Source organism: Plasmodium malariae, assembly GCF_900090045.1.
Source record: "Plasmodium malariae genome assembly, chromosome: 11".
Lineage (NCBI taxonomy): Eukaryota > Apicomplexa > Aconoidasida > Haemosporida > Plasmodiidae > Plasmodium > Plasmodium malariae.
The window spans coordinates 1134755-1149424 of record NC_041785.1 but is presented as its reverse complement, the minus strand read 5'-3'; the positions used below and the strand labels follow the sequence as shown (position 1 = coordinate 1149424).

At 29.9% G+C, this 14670-nt stretch overlaps 3 protein-coding genes across 3 annotated transcripts; 2 read left to right on the top strand and 1 right to left on the bottom strand.

Annotated features, from left to right (window-relative positions):
- On the top strand, positions 1-855 carry PmUG01_11032600 (tetratricopeptide repeat protein, putative; the record flags this gene model as incomplete). Its single annotated transcript, XM_029005979.1, has 1 exon — positions 1-855. The coding sequence occupies one exon, from the start codon at positions 1-3 to the stop codon at positions 853-855; it is 855 nt and encodes a 284-aa protein (XP_028862514.1).
- Positions 856-1942: 1087 nt separating this feature from the next.
- PmUG01_11032500 (conserved Plasmodium protein, unknown function) lies at positions 1943-8972 on the bottom strand (the record flags this gene model as incomplete). The annotated part of the gene is made up of 2 exons (XM_029005978.1): positions 1943-8381; positions 8854-8972. 2 exons carry the CDS (start codon positions 8970-8972, stop codon positions 1943-1945), a joined length of 6558 nt encoding a protein of 2185 aa, XP_028862513.1.
- Positions 8973-10254: 1282 nt separating this feature from the next.
- On the top strand, positions 10255-14136 carry PmUG01_11032400 (Ran-binding protein, putative; the record flags this gene model as incomplete). Its single annotated transcript, XM_029005976.1, has 1 exon — positions 10255-14136. The coding sequence occupies one exon, from the start codon at positions 10255-10257 to the stop codon at positions 14134-14136; it is 3882 nt and encodes a 1293-aa protein (XP_028862512.1).
- Between the last annotated feature and the right edge of the window lie 534 nt (positions 14137-14670).

The following is a 14670-nucleotide window of genomic DNA, read 5'->3' as shown; positions in this document are numbered from 1 at the left end:
ATGGGAGGGTCTGCCAGCAAAAATATGGAGTATTATAATTACGCGAGTATGAAACTACTCGATTCAGAAAGATTAGAAACTGAAGAAGAGATATATTTTAAAGAAAGTGATATACAACTGATTGTTAAAAAAGCAAGAGAGATACGGAATTGTAGTTATAATGACTCCTTAGATTTGTATTTGAAAGCATTGAAAATTTTAAAAAAAATGAAAGACAGTAATGCAAAAATATATAAAAATATTGTAGAATTTGAATTAAGGCCGCAAGAAATAGTTCAAAATAATTCTGTGAATTCTAATTGGAAAGGAAACAATAATGAAGAAACATGTACAGACTATCCATCATCAAATTATCACAATGATGAGAATAAAAACGTTACTATAAATAAAAAAATTGCATCAGTGTATAATGAAATTGCGGATCTATGTTGTATACATGATTTTATAGATAAATCTTTATTCTATTATGACAAGGCTATTTCTTACAATCCATCCAAAATTGAATATATATATAAAAAAGGAGTTTTATATCAACAAATGAATGATACAGAAAAAGCTATAAATACATTTAAACTAATTCTTTCCTCGGATCCGAATAATATACCTACCTTGTTCTCTTTAGGTAATCTATATAGATATATTGATAGCAATATTGCCCTATCGCATTTTGAAGCAATACTTAAAAAGGAACCAAATAATACGGAAGTATTATCTTTAATTGCATCTTGTTATGATGACCTTGGTAGGATAAATGAAGCTATCACTTTCCAGAATAAGGCTGTGCAGATAAACCCGGACAACTTCAATCATAAGAAGTTTGCGCAGAAGCTTATAGAGATGAAGTTGCAGCATTGATCGTCTTGCGTTCCGTTTTGTTTTAACGTTTATTTTAAATTGTTTGAAAATTTTCTTCCAATGCCATTTCACATATTTTCTTTTCATTTCTTTCACTACTCTGCTTCAGAGCTTCATTGCCTCAGTGCTTCATTGCATCAGTGCTTCGTTGCATCAGTGCTTCGTTGCATCAGTGCTTCGTTGCATCAGTGCTTCATTGCATCAGTGCTTCATTGCTTAAATGCTTCATTGCTTAAATGCTTCATTGTTTCTTTGCTTCTTTGCTTTTTTTTTTTGTGGATTACCTCTGTTCGTGTGCGCATGTACAATTCAGACATGCTAACATTTTCTCTTTTTAGAAAAATAAACAATACATATATGTATCTGTATACGCCCGTTACTTTACATTTAGCTGAGGCGTCCCATTTGTTCTTTAGCGTTTTGTTTTTAGTGCATCACAAATTAGAAAATTGATTAAATTGGTAAATTGTTAAATCGATTCGACGCATAAGTATGTATATGTGTATCTGCACAGTCTTGATTGTGCATTTTTACGTACATATCTATACACACGTTTCTGCAAGCATTTCTGCATGTCCATGCTTAAACCTCTCACTCTACATAATGAAGGAAGAACCATTCGGACCTCCCTCCGCATTATTAACAAAAAAGACTCGAATTATTTGTATCGTTTCAAAATTTTAAAAAAGCTGCGGTTAAATGGGAGAAATGTAATGAACAACTTAATGACGTGAGGAATAATGGTTGTATAGAAAAAAAAAAAAAATAAAATAATAATAAAAGAGGAAGTAAAAATAAAAGTACAAAAAAAGAAAGTTAAAGTAAAAATAAAAAAAGAGGATGTAAAAATAAAAAAAAAAAAAAAAATATGTAGTAAAAGGTAAAATGTGCAATGACAGCAAAAATATATTATCCACTTGAGCATTAGCATAATAATGAAAAAACAGTTTTGTCATGTATGTGAAAATAAGGAAGGAACATACAACAGCAGTGCGGTGTGGGCCATAAAATGACTACGTTTATCCATCCAATTGCGTTCATCATGCATACCAGTTCATAAACACACCCCTCAATACTTACCCCTTGCTCAAATGTCCAATGAGGACAGAAACAGCGTTTCAACGAAATCAAACAGGATCTTGTAAATCCAAATGTAGGGTTTCATACCTGAGAGGAATAGTCCCTCATTTCCTCTTTTGTATAGTAAATAAATAATATTGTTATTTTTTGAAATTTTGGTAATATCAAAATAATTGAAATGAAAATTCTTCGAGTCTGAACAGAAAATTAAAATAATGGGAAAATTGAAATGCTCTATATTTTTGGAAATGAACTGATTGGAGGAATTTTGTAATATATAGAAAAAAACTTTTAACAATTTATAATCATTATAATAAAAAAAATTTGGAATGACTGATATGTTTGAAGATAAATATATATTATTTTTTCGTAATATTAAGCCTTTCTTTTTATTATTATACGTATTCATTTTATAAACAAGTTCATAAAATTTCTTGCTGTCACAAAAATTATAATAGCTCTCTATATTGAAATATGTACACATATATATTAGTATTATATAATTATAAACATTATATATAAATGATAAATTGACCAAAAAATAATCTTGTTTGTTCATATGTATGTTTCTTTCTTCAAAATAAAATTTCCATTTTTCATATAATGTTTTCATGTTATAATAGGCCCTCATAATACCCTTAGCAGTATAGTCCTTATATGAAATACTGCTTGCATAATTTTTTTTTTTTCTTTTTTTTTCTTCTTCTTCTTTTGCGGCGGTTATATATTTATATTTGTTATTACTTTTATCTCTGCGTTTATCTTTACCTTTATCTCTACCTTTATCTTTACCTTTATCTTTACCTTTATCTTTACCTTTATCTCTACCTTTATCTTTACCTTTATCTTTACCTTTATCTCTACCTTTATCTCTACCTTTATTTCTACTTTTATCTCTACCTTTACTTCTACTTTTATCTCTACTTTTATCTCTACTTTTATTTCTACTTTTATCTCTACTTTTATCTCTACTTTTATTTCTACTTTTATTTCTACTTTTATTTCTACTTTTATCTCCACTTGTATCTTTACTTGTATCTTTACTTGTATGTTTATCTTTACCTTTGCATGCTGTTTCCTGTAGGGCATCTTCCAAGATACTTTCTGAGTTATTACATCGATCGAGTGGTAAACGACCTAGCTTCAGCTCATCAGCATTTCCCATCAGATTACCACTGCTATTACCACTGCTATTACCACTGCTATTACCACTGCTATTACCACTGCTATTACCACTGCTATTACCACTGCTATTACCACTGCTACTACCACTGCTACTACCACTGCTACTACCACTGCTACTACCACTGCTACTACTACTGCTGCTACTACTACTACTACTACGATTAGACACCTTATTCCTCTCTTTTGAATGGCTATTTCGCCCCTCTTCCCCATTTACCCCACCGACGTGCTTACTATGTGAAGATGCATCTTCCCCATTAACGTTACGGGGGAAATTTTTCGAAAATTCTTTTATGCTATTTGTTTTAGAAGATTTGCTTCCCACAATATTACTGGAATTTCTCTCCTGCCTTTCATTAACACATACTTTTATTAACTTATTTCCTGGACCATTCTGATTGGTGTTATCATAACAAAAGACAATATCATCATTTATGTATGTTCTGTCCACGTTCACAGTAGCATCTTCATGGCTTCTACTAAACGTATTGAATATATCCCTACTTTCGATAATTACACGAGGAATGGGTATATTGCTTATATGGAAGCCATTACAGTTTTTATCATCCATATAACGGGCACTATTACACGTTGTACTGTTAGCTTTGTCCCTATCACACACATGTTCAGTATTGAACCTATTTCCGCTGCAGTTGGCAATTCTACCCGAAGTGAAGAAACTCCTGTTGTGCACATCACTGTACTTACTAGAGTTACTGCAATTATAATTACAAATAGTTTTGTTATAACTCTTAGGAGGTATCCTACTACAATTATTCGTACAGTTAACACCGCTTCTCACCTTGATATCGTTTACATGATTTCCTTTTACATGTTGTTCTTCATTGTCATTACAAAAATCATTATCACTCAAAAAGAACTGTTCACTCATCATTGAATTATTAAAACTGCCTGAATAATGTTCTCTTCTTAAGTTACTACAATCATTACTATTTCTGTTCCTATATTTGTGTACTAAAAAATTGTATCTCATAATTTCCATAAAATTATTTTTCTCTAATGTTTTATGGTCGAAATTATAAAAATAGGACATCTTCAAAAATTTTGTAAATTTATTAGTTGAAGAAAAAAAATATTTCTGCTTTACTAAAACCGAAAAGGAATTAAAAAAAATTTTAATAGTATATAAAATTTTATGAAAAATCGAAAATTTTTTTTTTTTTTTTTCTACAAAAGCATCAGGATAATTAAATATATCAAACATATTATTATATGAAAAATTAATTAATATACATATTTCTTTCGATTGTCTTTTTCCATATTCATCATATGCCCACATGTTCGAGTTGTTACTATCTTCTTCAGTTCCAACTGTTACATTTTTATTTTTTATAAATGAATTTATATTTATTCTATCTCTTTCTACATTTTTTTTATTCTCTTGTACAATTTTCTTATTTTCTAAGGTATTAAAATTTTGCTTCAATTTATTTTTTATTTTAAAAAATTTGTAACGAAATTTCTGTGATATACCTGACACATCTTCATATGGTGTCTCATTTGTTTTTATTTCTTTATTTCTAAATTTTTCTAAAACGTTTAATTTTATGATTTTATTTTTTAAATTTTTTTCAAAAAAGGGTTCACTCGATTTCTTTTTATTTTCTTCTACACCATTCTTTTTAGCGTTGTCCGTATAAGCCCACTCCTCTTCCTTTTTTTGGGGCTTTTCTTCGAGGAATCGACTCAAGTTGACGAAACTCCCGTTCTCGTTGTTACTGCTGCTGGTGTTGCTATTTGGGCAGGCACCATTATAACGATTTGGGGAATCGCCATTATTATAACGATTTGGAGCATAGTCATTATTATAACGATTTGGAGCATAGTCATTATTATAACGATTTGGAGCATAGTCATTATTATAACGATTTGGAGCATAGTCATTGCTGTTACATTGTATTCCCCCACAGCTATCGTTTCTAATGCTACCACTACTATTACTATGCGTGTCATCATATTTCGAATTACACATACGCATATCAGCATTTAACCCCTTGTCATTTGAGAGTGTTTGAATGGTGGGAACTAACAACTTGGACTCGTTTTCTTTCCCTTGATTATTTTCACTTTTTTCTAACTCATCATTTTTTTCTAAAATATGTTCTTTACTTTTATTTATCATTTTTAATTTTGGAAAATTTAAAAGAGTTTCGATTTTTTTTTTTTTTTTCCATTTTTCTTTAATATTTTTTATTTTCCCCTTCAGCTTCTTCTTTCCTTTATTCTTCTTCATTTTTTTTTTCCACTGCGTGAAAAACTCTGGCTCGTTCGAATTTTTCCCTGACTGCTGCAGTTGCTCCTCCTTCTTTTGTTTCTTTTTTTCCTTACTCTTGTTACTTATATCATTATTCATCCTATCCACTGATCCTTCATCCTTATCTAGTTTTCCCCCTTCACAAAATTCACCGTCCTGTGAGTAGTGTTCCTGCTCCTGCTCATCCTGCTGCTGCTCATCCTGCTGCTGCTCCTCCTTCTTCTCCTCCTTTTTTTCCCTCCCCTCACAGCTCATCTGCTCCTTCACGACTTGCTCCAAAATATTTTCATCATCATAGCTACCATTAGAATTCTCTGTGTTTCTTTTTTCCATCTTCTGATTCGGTTCTTCATTAATATACTGAACATACTGCAAGTTCCTCCTTCTGTCGCTTCCCTTTATATCACTAATAATTTTGTCTATATTCCACTTCTTTATTCCTTTAAAGAACTTTTTATGACTAGTTTTCTCTGTCTTTACTTCTCTCACTTCCTTCACTTTCTCTTCTTTCACATGATGCTTTTCTTCCTTTCTCCTGTCTTTGAAAAAAATGTTCATAATGTTACTCCTGTTATGTATTTTATTTGTGCCATCATTTTCGTCGTCGCTCCTATTTACCCTAGTCAGTCTTCTGTTATTCTTGTCTTTTCCCTTCTCCATGCCGAATAAATCCATTTTTTTGTCATTTAGATTTATCTTTTTATAACTGGATAAATTACATTTATACGGATTAACATTGTTTATATTAAAGTGCGTTTGATGTTTATCCCCTGCACCTTTATTCTTTTTCTTTTTTTGAATTATTTCTAAAAAATAATTTAACATGATATTTGTTCCATCATTAAAACTTAAGAAAATAAAATTATAATTTTTAAAAAGTGTTTTGAAATGAGACATGGCTATATTTAGGTCGTTAATGTTATCATTAAAAAAGGAGAAAGGGCAAGAAAACAGGGGTGCATGAACTTGTTCAGAAGTTGTAGACGTACGTGCACCCTCACACTCCTTTGATTTTAGCCTTACCTCATCATGCTTAACGTGCTTAACTTGATCAACCTGATTAACATGCTCATCGTGCTTATCTTTCCTATCACTATTTTCCATTAATTCGTAATCATTGCAAGGATGATGCGTAACATAACGATTAGTTCTCTTCTCAATGTCGTTATGACTCGTACTGGTATGTCTTTTTTGTTTTTCCTTCTTCTTCTCCTCCTCCTTCTTCTCCTCCTTCTTTCCCTCCGCTTCATTTTCGTCATGTTTAACATCAGGCATACACTTCTTCACCGTTGTGTAGTCCTCATTGCTATTCTTTTTATCCTTGCACGTACAGTTGTTATTTATTGCACTGTTCTGTTTCCATCGACTACTTTGTTTTGCCTGACTTTTCACAGGCCCATCGACATTGTTGTCCCTTTGCACACTAGTATTATCATCATAATTATTATCTTTACTATTATTCTTACTTATCCCGTTAAACTCATTTGGAATATTTAAAATATTCGTATTCTCCGTCTTAAAAATAAAAGGAATGGATAAACCAAAATTTAAATTAATATGTATGTGAATGCAAATATACCCTAACAACTTGGCTATGACTGTAAAGGCATCTACCTTTACATCTTTCGTTAAAAAATAATATAACGGAACATTCCTTTTCATATCGTTTATATTTACGTAATTGTAAAATATTTCAGGTATTATAACTATTATACCTTTTACATTTTTGTATTTCCATTTACTTAGGTATGCTTTAAATTCCTCTTTCATTTTATTTTCCCCCATTCTAGACCTCTTACTTGTGTAGTAGTTTTGATTTTCCTTCTCCCTCTTCAACTGACTCTTCCCTTTGTCTTCTTCTACCTCCGACCCATCCAAAATATATGTCCATTTTCTCTTTTCCTTTAGCTCATTTTGTGGGAAATATTTTTTTATTTCCTCCCCCTGATGACCCTTCTTTTCTGACAAGGGGATAGTTTTTTCTTCCCCACTTCCTGCTACTAATACGTCTTTTATCGCTTCGTTCCCTACGTCTTTTATCGCTTCGTTCCCTACGTCTTTTATCGCTTCGTTCCCTACGTCTTTTATCGCTTCGTTCCCTACGTCTTTTATCGCTTCGTTCCCTACGTCTTTTATCGCTTCATCCCCTACGTCTTTTACAGCTTCGTTCCATATGTCTTTTACCGCTTCATTCCCAACTTTTACTGCTTCTTTTACCATCTCTTTTTCCCCTTTACAATTTCCGCCTTTCCATTTAGTGCATCCCGTTAGTGCATCGTCCTTCTTCTGTTCATTCGAGTTAAAAGATGTTTTTGAATAATCACCTTGGAATATGCATGAAAATTGGAGATGTTGTATTAAAACAGAATCTTGTAAATATAAAAATTGGACATCAGCATCGTCAATGTGTGATATATTTAAAACACTCTTCCATTTTTTATCGATGAGAATTAACTTAATTTTTTTTTCTTGTTTTATATTTACAAAATCGTACAGGTCAATGCTGCTATTAGTATTGCTTACTTCACTACTAGTATCACTTTTTTTTTTCTTTTTTTTTTTTTTTTTTTTTTTTATTGCACAGTTCGGTAAATAATAATCAATAATTACAACACCAAAACTGTTGTTATTCAATACTTCTCTTGTGTTTATATTACTCTTCAAATTAATATTTCCATAAATATTTGTATATTCTACAATAAAAAAAAATAAATGTAATGCTTTCAAGTATATATATTTTTTTATCTTGTTTACTGTACTAATAAGCAAACTATTCATATTTTTTTTTCCATCATTAAAACTTTTGTAACTACTCCTTTTTTCTTCTTCATCTTCTTTCCTTTGTTCTAAATTTTCATATATTAAATTACTCAAGTATGTCTTTTTTTCTTCTATGTAAAAATAAAATGTGTGCACAAATAGCTGTTGAAAAAGGGGAAATAAGAGATAAATGGTGCTTCTGTAAATTTTTTCCAGGTTGCTACATCTGTTGTTGGGAGAAGGGTGCAAATGGGAATACATATATACATGTATATGGGTACTTGTATATGTGCATGTTAATATATGTATATATATATATATATACATATACATGTATATACATATGTCTACTCATTTATACGAACGTGTATCTCCCTTTCATGCCGTTCCCTCCGCGTGCTCAAGAGTCAAAAGTAATTGCACAAGAAGACCCAAGCATTGTTAGATGTTCTATTCTCTGACTAAGCAACAATCACTTACCACTAAACACTAAGCAATTATTAAGAATCCATGCACGACTATAAACAATACTGACGAATAGGGTATGCATTATAGAACGAAATGCACGGAAACGTAGGCACGAAGGGAAAGAAGTACAGCAAGAGTAATACTACTGACGGGAGGGCAAAGCGGCAAGTATACACTCATATATTCACATATGTGCATGTACACGGACGCTCCAAAGTGCCTCATCCTACCGCTTAAGAATTTTCAAGGATTTGTTTCCTATGTAGAACACTAATGCTTTGGAACAAAAATTATAGTCAAATAAGATAAACATAAATAACAGAATAAGGATTATAGTAATAAAAGCCATTATATATTATGTAATGGTTTCTTGTAGCCACACATTTGTTGAAATATGATAAAAAGGAAAAATGGAAAAAAAAGAAATATCGAAAAATGGAAATATCGAAAAATGGAAATAACGAAACATGGAAATATCGAAAAATGGAAATAACGAAACATGGAAATATCGAAAAATAGAAATATCGAAAAATGGAAATATCGAAAAATGGAAAAAGCAAATTTCTTATTTAATACCCCACGCCTGAACGGGAGTATACACCCCTGTTCTGTATTTTTCACATGAAAATATACATATACTACATATTTCAGAAAAAACAAAAATGTGCTAATGCGTAGAAAAAGGTAGTCGTACTATATTTTATTTTTGTTACACATACGCTTAAGAATGTACAAATTATAAAAAAAAAAAAAATTATTTGTTTTCTTGTTTTATGGAAAACTCCATATTCTTTGGAGTAAAGCTTGAAAGGCTTTCATTTTCCTAGTTCATTCGTAATTATGCATACAAGTGAGTAAGATGATAAATGTATAGTTAGGAACACAAATGGAGGTTCAAATAGGGGTACAGATAAGAATATAAGTAGGCTTATATATATACATATGCTTATATATACATATACATATACATACGTACAAATTAATGTATATGTATGTATGCCCATATAAATATGCTATTAAATGAACAAATGAATGAATACTCAAAAAAATATGTACCGTTCATACATTTTTTTTTTTAATTCCGAAACTTTTTTCTATAAAAAGTGTCATTAATCACCTATAAAAGCATTTTTGCACTTTTCATTTTTCTAAATAAAATTACAGTATTTCGTCCCTTATACATTAATATATACATATACGCTCATATGAAAATTTACAAAATATTATGCTTAACACGTTTGAGGATGAATGATGCAGTAAAAGAAATAAAGCTAGAATATTGTGGTATACTTAATTTTGCTATAATCCATTTTGCTGCAATATATTTGATATAAATTTTTCTTTTTAAATACAAGATCGAGGAAAAAAAAAAAAAAAAAGAGAAAGTGAAAGTGAAAGAATTCTAAGATAAGTAAAATAAAATCAGCATATGCATCAAGAAAAGCTGATAATTTAAAACATTTTGAAGCAGTATATATATTTACGCGTATACATTTATATATGTACGTATATACATTCATATACTGATGCGTGTAGGCATATATACCCTTGAATACTAAAGAGAGGAAGATGCCTCAATGACGCATATGCATATATCTATCCATCTATATATATAGTATTATGAAGAATTCATGACTGAGGAAATGCCATCGAAAAGTAAAAATTTTAAAGAAAATTATGCAGAAGAACATTATTATAACAACGAAAAAACAAAATTTAAAAACTATTATAGGAGAGAGGATTATGAAGGGGACAGAAGAGAAAGAAATGAGAGGAGTGAAAGAAATGAAAGAGTAGAAAGAGTAGGAAGAGCAGAAGTAGTTGAAAGAGCCGAACGAGCAAATATATCCGAAAACATAGCATATTACGATAAGAATAATAAAAACATGCCAAGAGATAATTTTAGTAAGAACGATTATCAAAGGAGCAAAGATAGGAGCTATAGTAACAAGTATGACAGAAATAGAAGCCACGTCGACAAGTATGAAAGACCATATCACAAGTGTAATGAAGAAGAATATTATGACAATAAAAGAAGTATAAGAAGATATGACGAAAGAACAAGCGTTCGCATAAGGGCAGAGAAAACATATAATAGTAAAAATGATACGGATTATTATGAAAAACGTAACAGTAATAAAAGTCCAGATTTTGAGGGGGATAGCCATAAAAAGGCTAGATACAATTATAGTAACAACATGAATAATAGCATTAACAGTAACAGTAACAACAACAATAACAATAACAGTAACAACAACAATAACAATAACAATAACAGTAACAACAACAATAACAATAACAGGAACAACAACAATAACAGTAACAACAACAATAACAGTAACAACAACAATAACAGTAACAGTACTGTGAGCAAAAGTTTGAGTAAGAAATATGAAAATAAAATATATTCGAAATATAGACAAGATGAGGGACGAAGAGGCTCACGCAATGGTGCAAAAAATAGTGACAGTGAACATTCGACTCGATCAAATGATGAAAAATATATTACGCACAGACGAAAGAAATATAGATTAAATGATTATAATAATATTAATTATAATAGAAGTAATTATAATAGTAGTAAATGTAATATTGGTAATTATAATTATAACCACCATTATAGTAATAACAATTATTATTATGATGAGGAAGACGAGAATAAGGAGACTGGTACATATGAGCATACCAGTATGATGAATGCTAAAAAAATATTAAACATAAATGATATTTTAGAAAAGAAAATAAATATTGAATTATCGAGATTTGTATTTATGTACAAAATAGTAGAAGATATAACTGAAGATGAGATTGATGAAATAATTCGAAATATAGCAATTAATAATGCTTTTTCCTTGCCTGTTAATATTTTTATAAATAAATTATCATATTTTTCTATAAAAGATGATTTATTTGTAAGGGAAAATTTGGAATTTTTAAAAAACAATTCCTATTTTAATAATATACAATATAATATATTAAGTACTCAAATTGAAAACAAAATTAATGATGATCAGTGCTGTATAATTGAATTTCCATCCAATGAAGCATCTGGAAAACTTTTTTCTCTTTTTGAAAAAAATGATTGCTTAATTGAAATAAGAAATAACAATTCATATATATTCCCATTATTTAAATTAAAAAAAAAAGGTAAAAATATAGAGGAAAAACAGCAGGCATTAAAAAAATTTTATGACTGGTATTGTTCTTCATGTAATTTTTTAAATTTTTCTCGACGCCCAACTTGCTTTTTTTGTAAAGCTGCTAAAACAAGTGATGCACAAATTGTAGAGAATGAAGCAAAGGGAATAAATCCTTTTTTAAAAAATAATTTTAGTTGTCAAGATAGTAGTGGCTACATGAATGATATGTTCAATTTAAATCTGGACTCAAAAAATTTTGATAATTTTGCAGTAGACACCCATACAGGAGGGGAGGGGGTTTATGCGAATGATAACATGAACAGCTTAAAAAATTTGAGTGGCAACTATGAGGATATAACTGCGGGGGACAGTAATAAGAGGAGTCATATTGGTAGTAGCGTAGCAGGTAATATCGGCAGCAGCGTAGCAGGTAATATCGGCAGTAGAGTAACAGGTAATATCGGCAGTAGAGTAACAGGTAACATGGGCAGTAACATCAATAGTAACAACAGTAGTGATTCACGTTTTAGCAAGCAGAAAGGCTTGCACAACACGAAAAGCGACATGTGTTTAAGTGATAATTACAGCAATAGTTATAACAACAATATTTACTCGTATAATCCTATATTTCATAACATTGAAAATAATATAGAAAACTACGAAACAACGATAAAGGCAATTTTACAGGATGAGGATAAAACGAACATGTTAATTTTAAAAGACATTGATGGAAATATATCACATAAAGATATTATAAAATTTTTGAATGAAATATTTGAAAAACGTAATGTTGATTATATATATTTATTTAACGATATAAAAGGATCAAATAAACGCAAAGGATTTTGCTTTATTGAATTTAATAATTTAAAAGCTATCGAAAAAATGATGAAAGAATTAGAAGGAAATTATTATATTAGTTTTCAAAATAATTATTTAAAAATTGATTATATAAAAGAAAAAGAAAAAGAATGTTTTTTTCAATGTATAAATTTAGCTAAATTAAATATAAATAAATCATCAGCTATTACTGGTAAAAATGTTATACCTTATTTTAATTTTTTTGTTAATTATATTGATGCAATAGCAAATATTAATCTTATGAATTATACATATTTCCTTACATGGTCATCTCAAATTATTATTTTTAAAAATGAAAGACCTGCTCTAACCGAATTTTTTTTTGATTATAATAGCCAATATTATTACCATCCTGTATATCAAATTTATTTTGATAATAATACAAACTTTTACATGTCTCTTTCAAAAGGATATTACATGTGGAATGAAAAAGCCAAATGCTTAACGAGGTTTTACTTGGAAAATGAACAAGCAGCATATGACAAAAATAACAATAACGAATCTACAACAGTGCAAAATAATTTACAAACGCATGATGAACAGCTGGGGAAACCTGATCAGGCGAAGGGAAAGGAGCAGGAGGAGGATAATCTTATAATTTCAAACAGTATTGTGAGTGGTCAGGTGTTAAGCGGCAAAAATGTGGACAATCATAATTTATGCGGTAAAAGTATGAACGGTCAGAATTTTAGCGGTGAAAATATGAACGATCAGAATTTTTGCGATAAAAATATGAACGGCCAGAATTTTTGCGATAAAAATATGAACAGTCAAAGTGAAAATACAATTCTTACGAAAGTATCAAACCTCGTAGAAAAAGCGAAAATTATTGCCTTGGCATCCAAAAAAAATATGGAACAAATGAATATGAATGAAACTAGTGGTTCCAATTTAGAAAAAAAAAGCAAAGAGATAATTAAAAAACACTTTTCTACCGATTCAGCAGATGAGGAAAATGATTTTTCGGACAAGGAAGAATTACAAAAAAAAGGACTTCACGGAAATTTGTATAATATAAATAGACAGTTATATAAGGAACAAAAAAGTAATAATAATAGTAAATGCAATAGTAATGACCATAGCAATAGTAACAGCAATAGCAATAGCAACAGCAATAGCAACAGCAATAGCAACAGTAATAATAATAATAATGATAATAATGATAATTCGAAATATGTTAGCAAATCAAACAGTTGTAACGAAAATTCTTTTAAAACTGATACGACTAGAGGGGATGGAAAATTGTACAATCATACGATGCTCGCAAGGAACTTGAATAAAAGTAGTACCAATAACAATAACATTGACATTAATGAAATTAATAATGCTAACGACAAAGTAGGAAAAAGCGACAGTTTTAATCAACTCTCTAATAATGACTGTAATTTAAATATTTGTTTTGTATGCTTACGAAAATTTGTAAATGCAGACCTTCTGCAAAGGCATGTAGATACCTCTGCATTACATAAAAAAAATTTGGAAGCTGTAATGAATATTGTTACTGTCACATGAAGGTGCTGTTGGGTTTTTTCCGTTAATTTCTAAGTTATTTTTATGTTCACATTTCGCCGAATTTTTCCCTTTTTTTTGAATTTCCTCAAAACTGCTTTATTTTTAGTAAACGTGCCTTTATTGTTAATCATGTACATACGTGGTACTCCTACGTAGATAAAAAATTGTCAATAAAAAGGTTTAAAGAAAATATGCACATACATATGTATATATATATATATATATATATATATATATATATATATATGCATGTGTTAATAATAAGGGTTTCACAAAATGAGTAAATGAAGAGAAAAATTTCTGGTATCATTAGAAAAGGAAAAACGAATTTGAAGGAAGGGCAAAAAATTAAAGAAATTAAAAATATTAGTATGTACTGTGTGCGCCCAGGTAAACAAGTGTATACCATATAACGGTATATAACAATAGCACTTTTGCTTACTCGTAATATATGCCGCACACAATTAAAATTACGATTTTGCAATATACCCAAACGTTATACATACGTGGGTGTACATATATTACTACATTCAT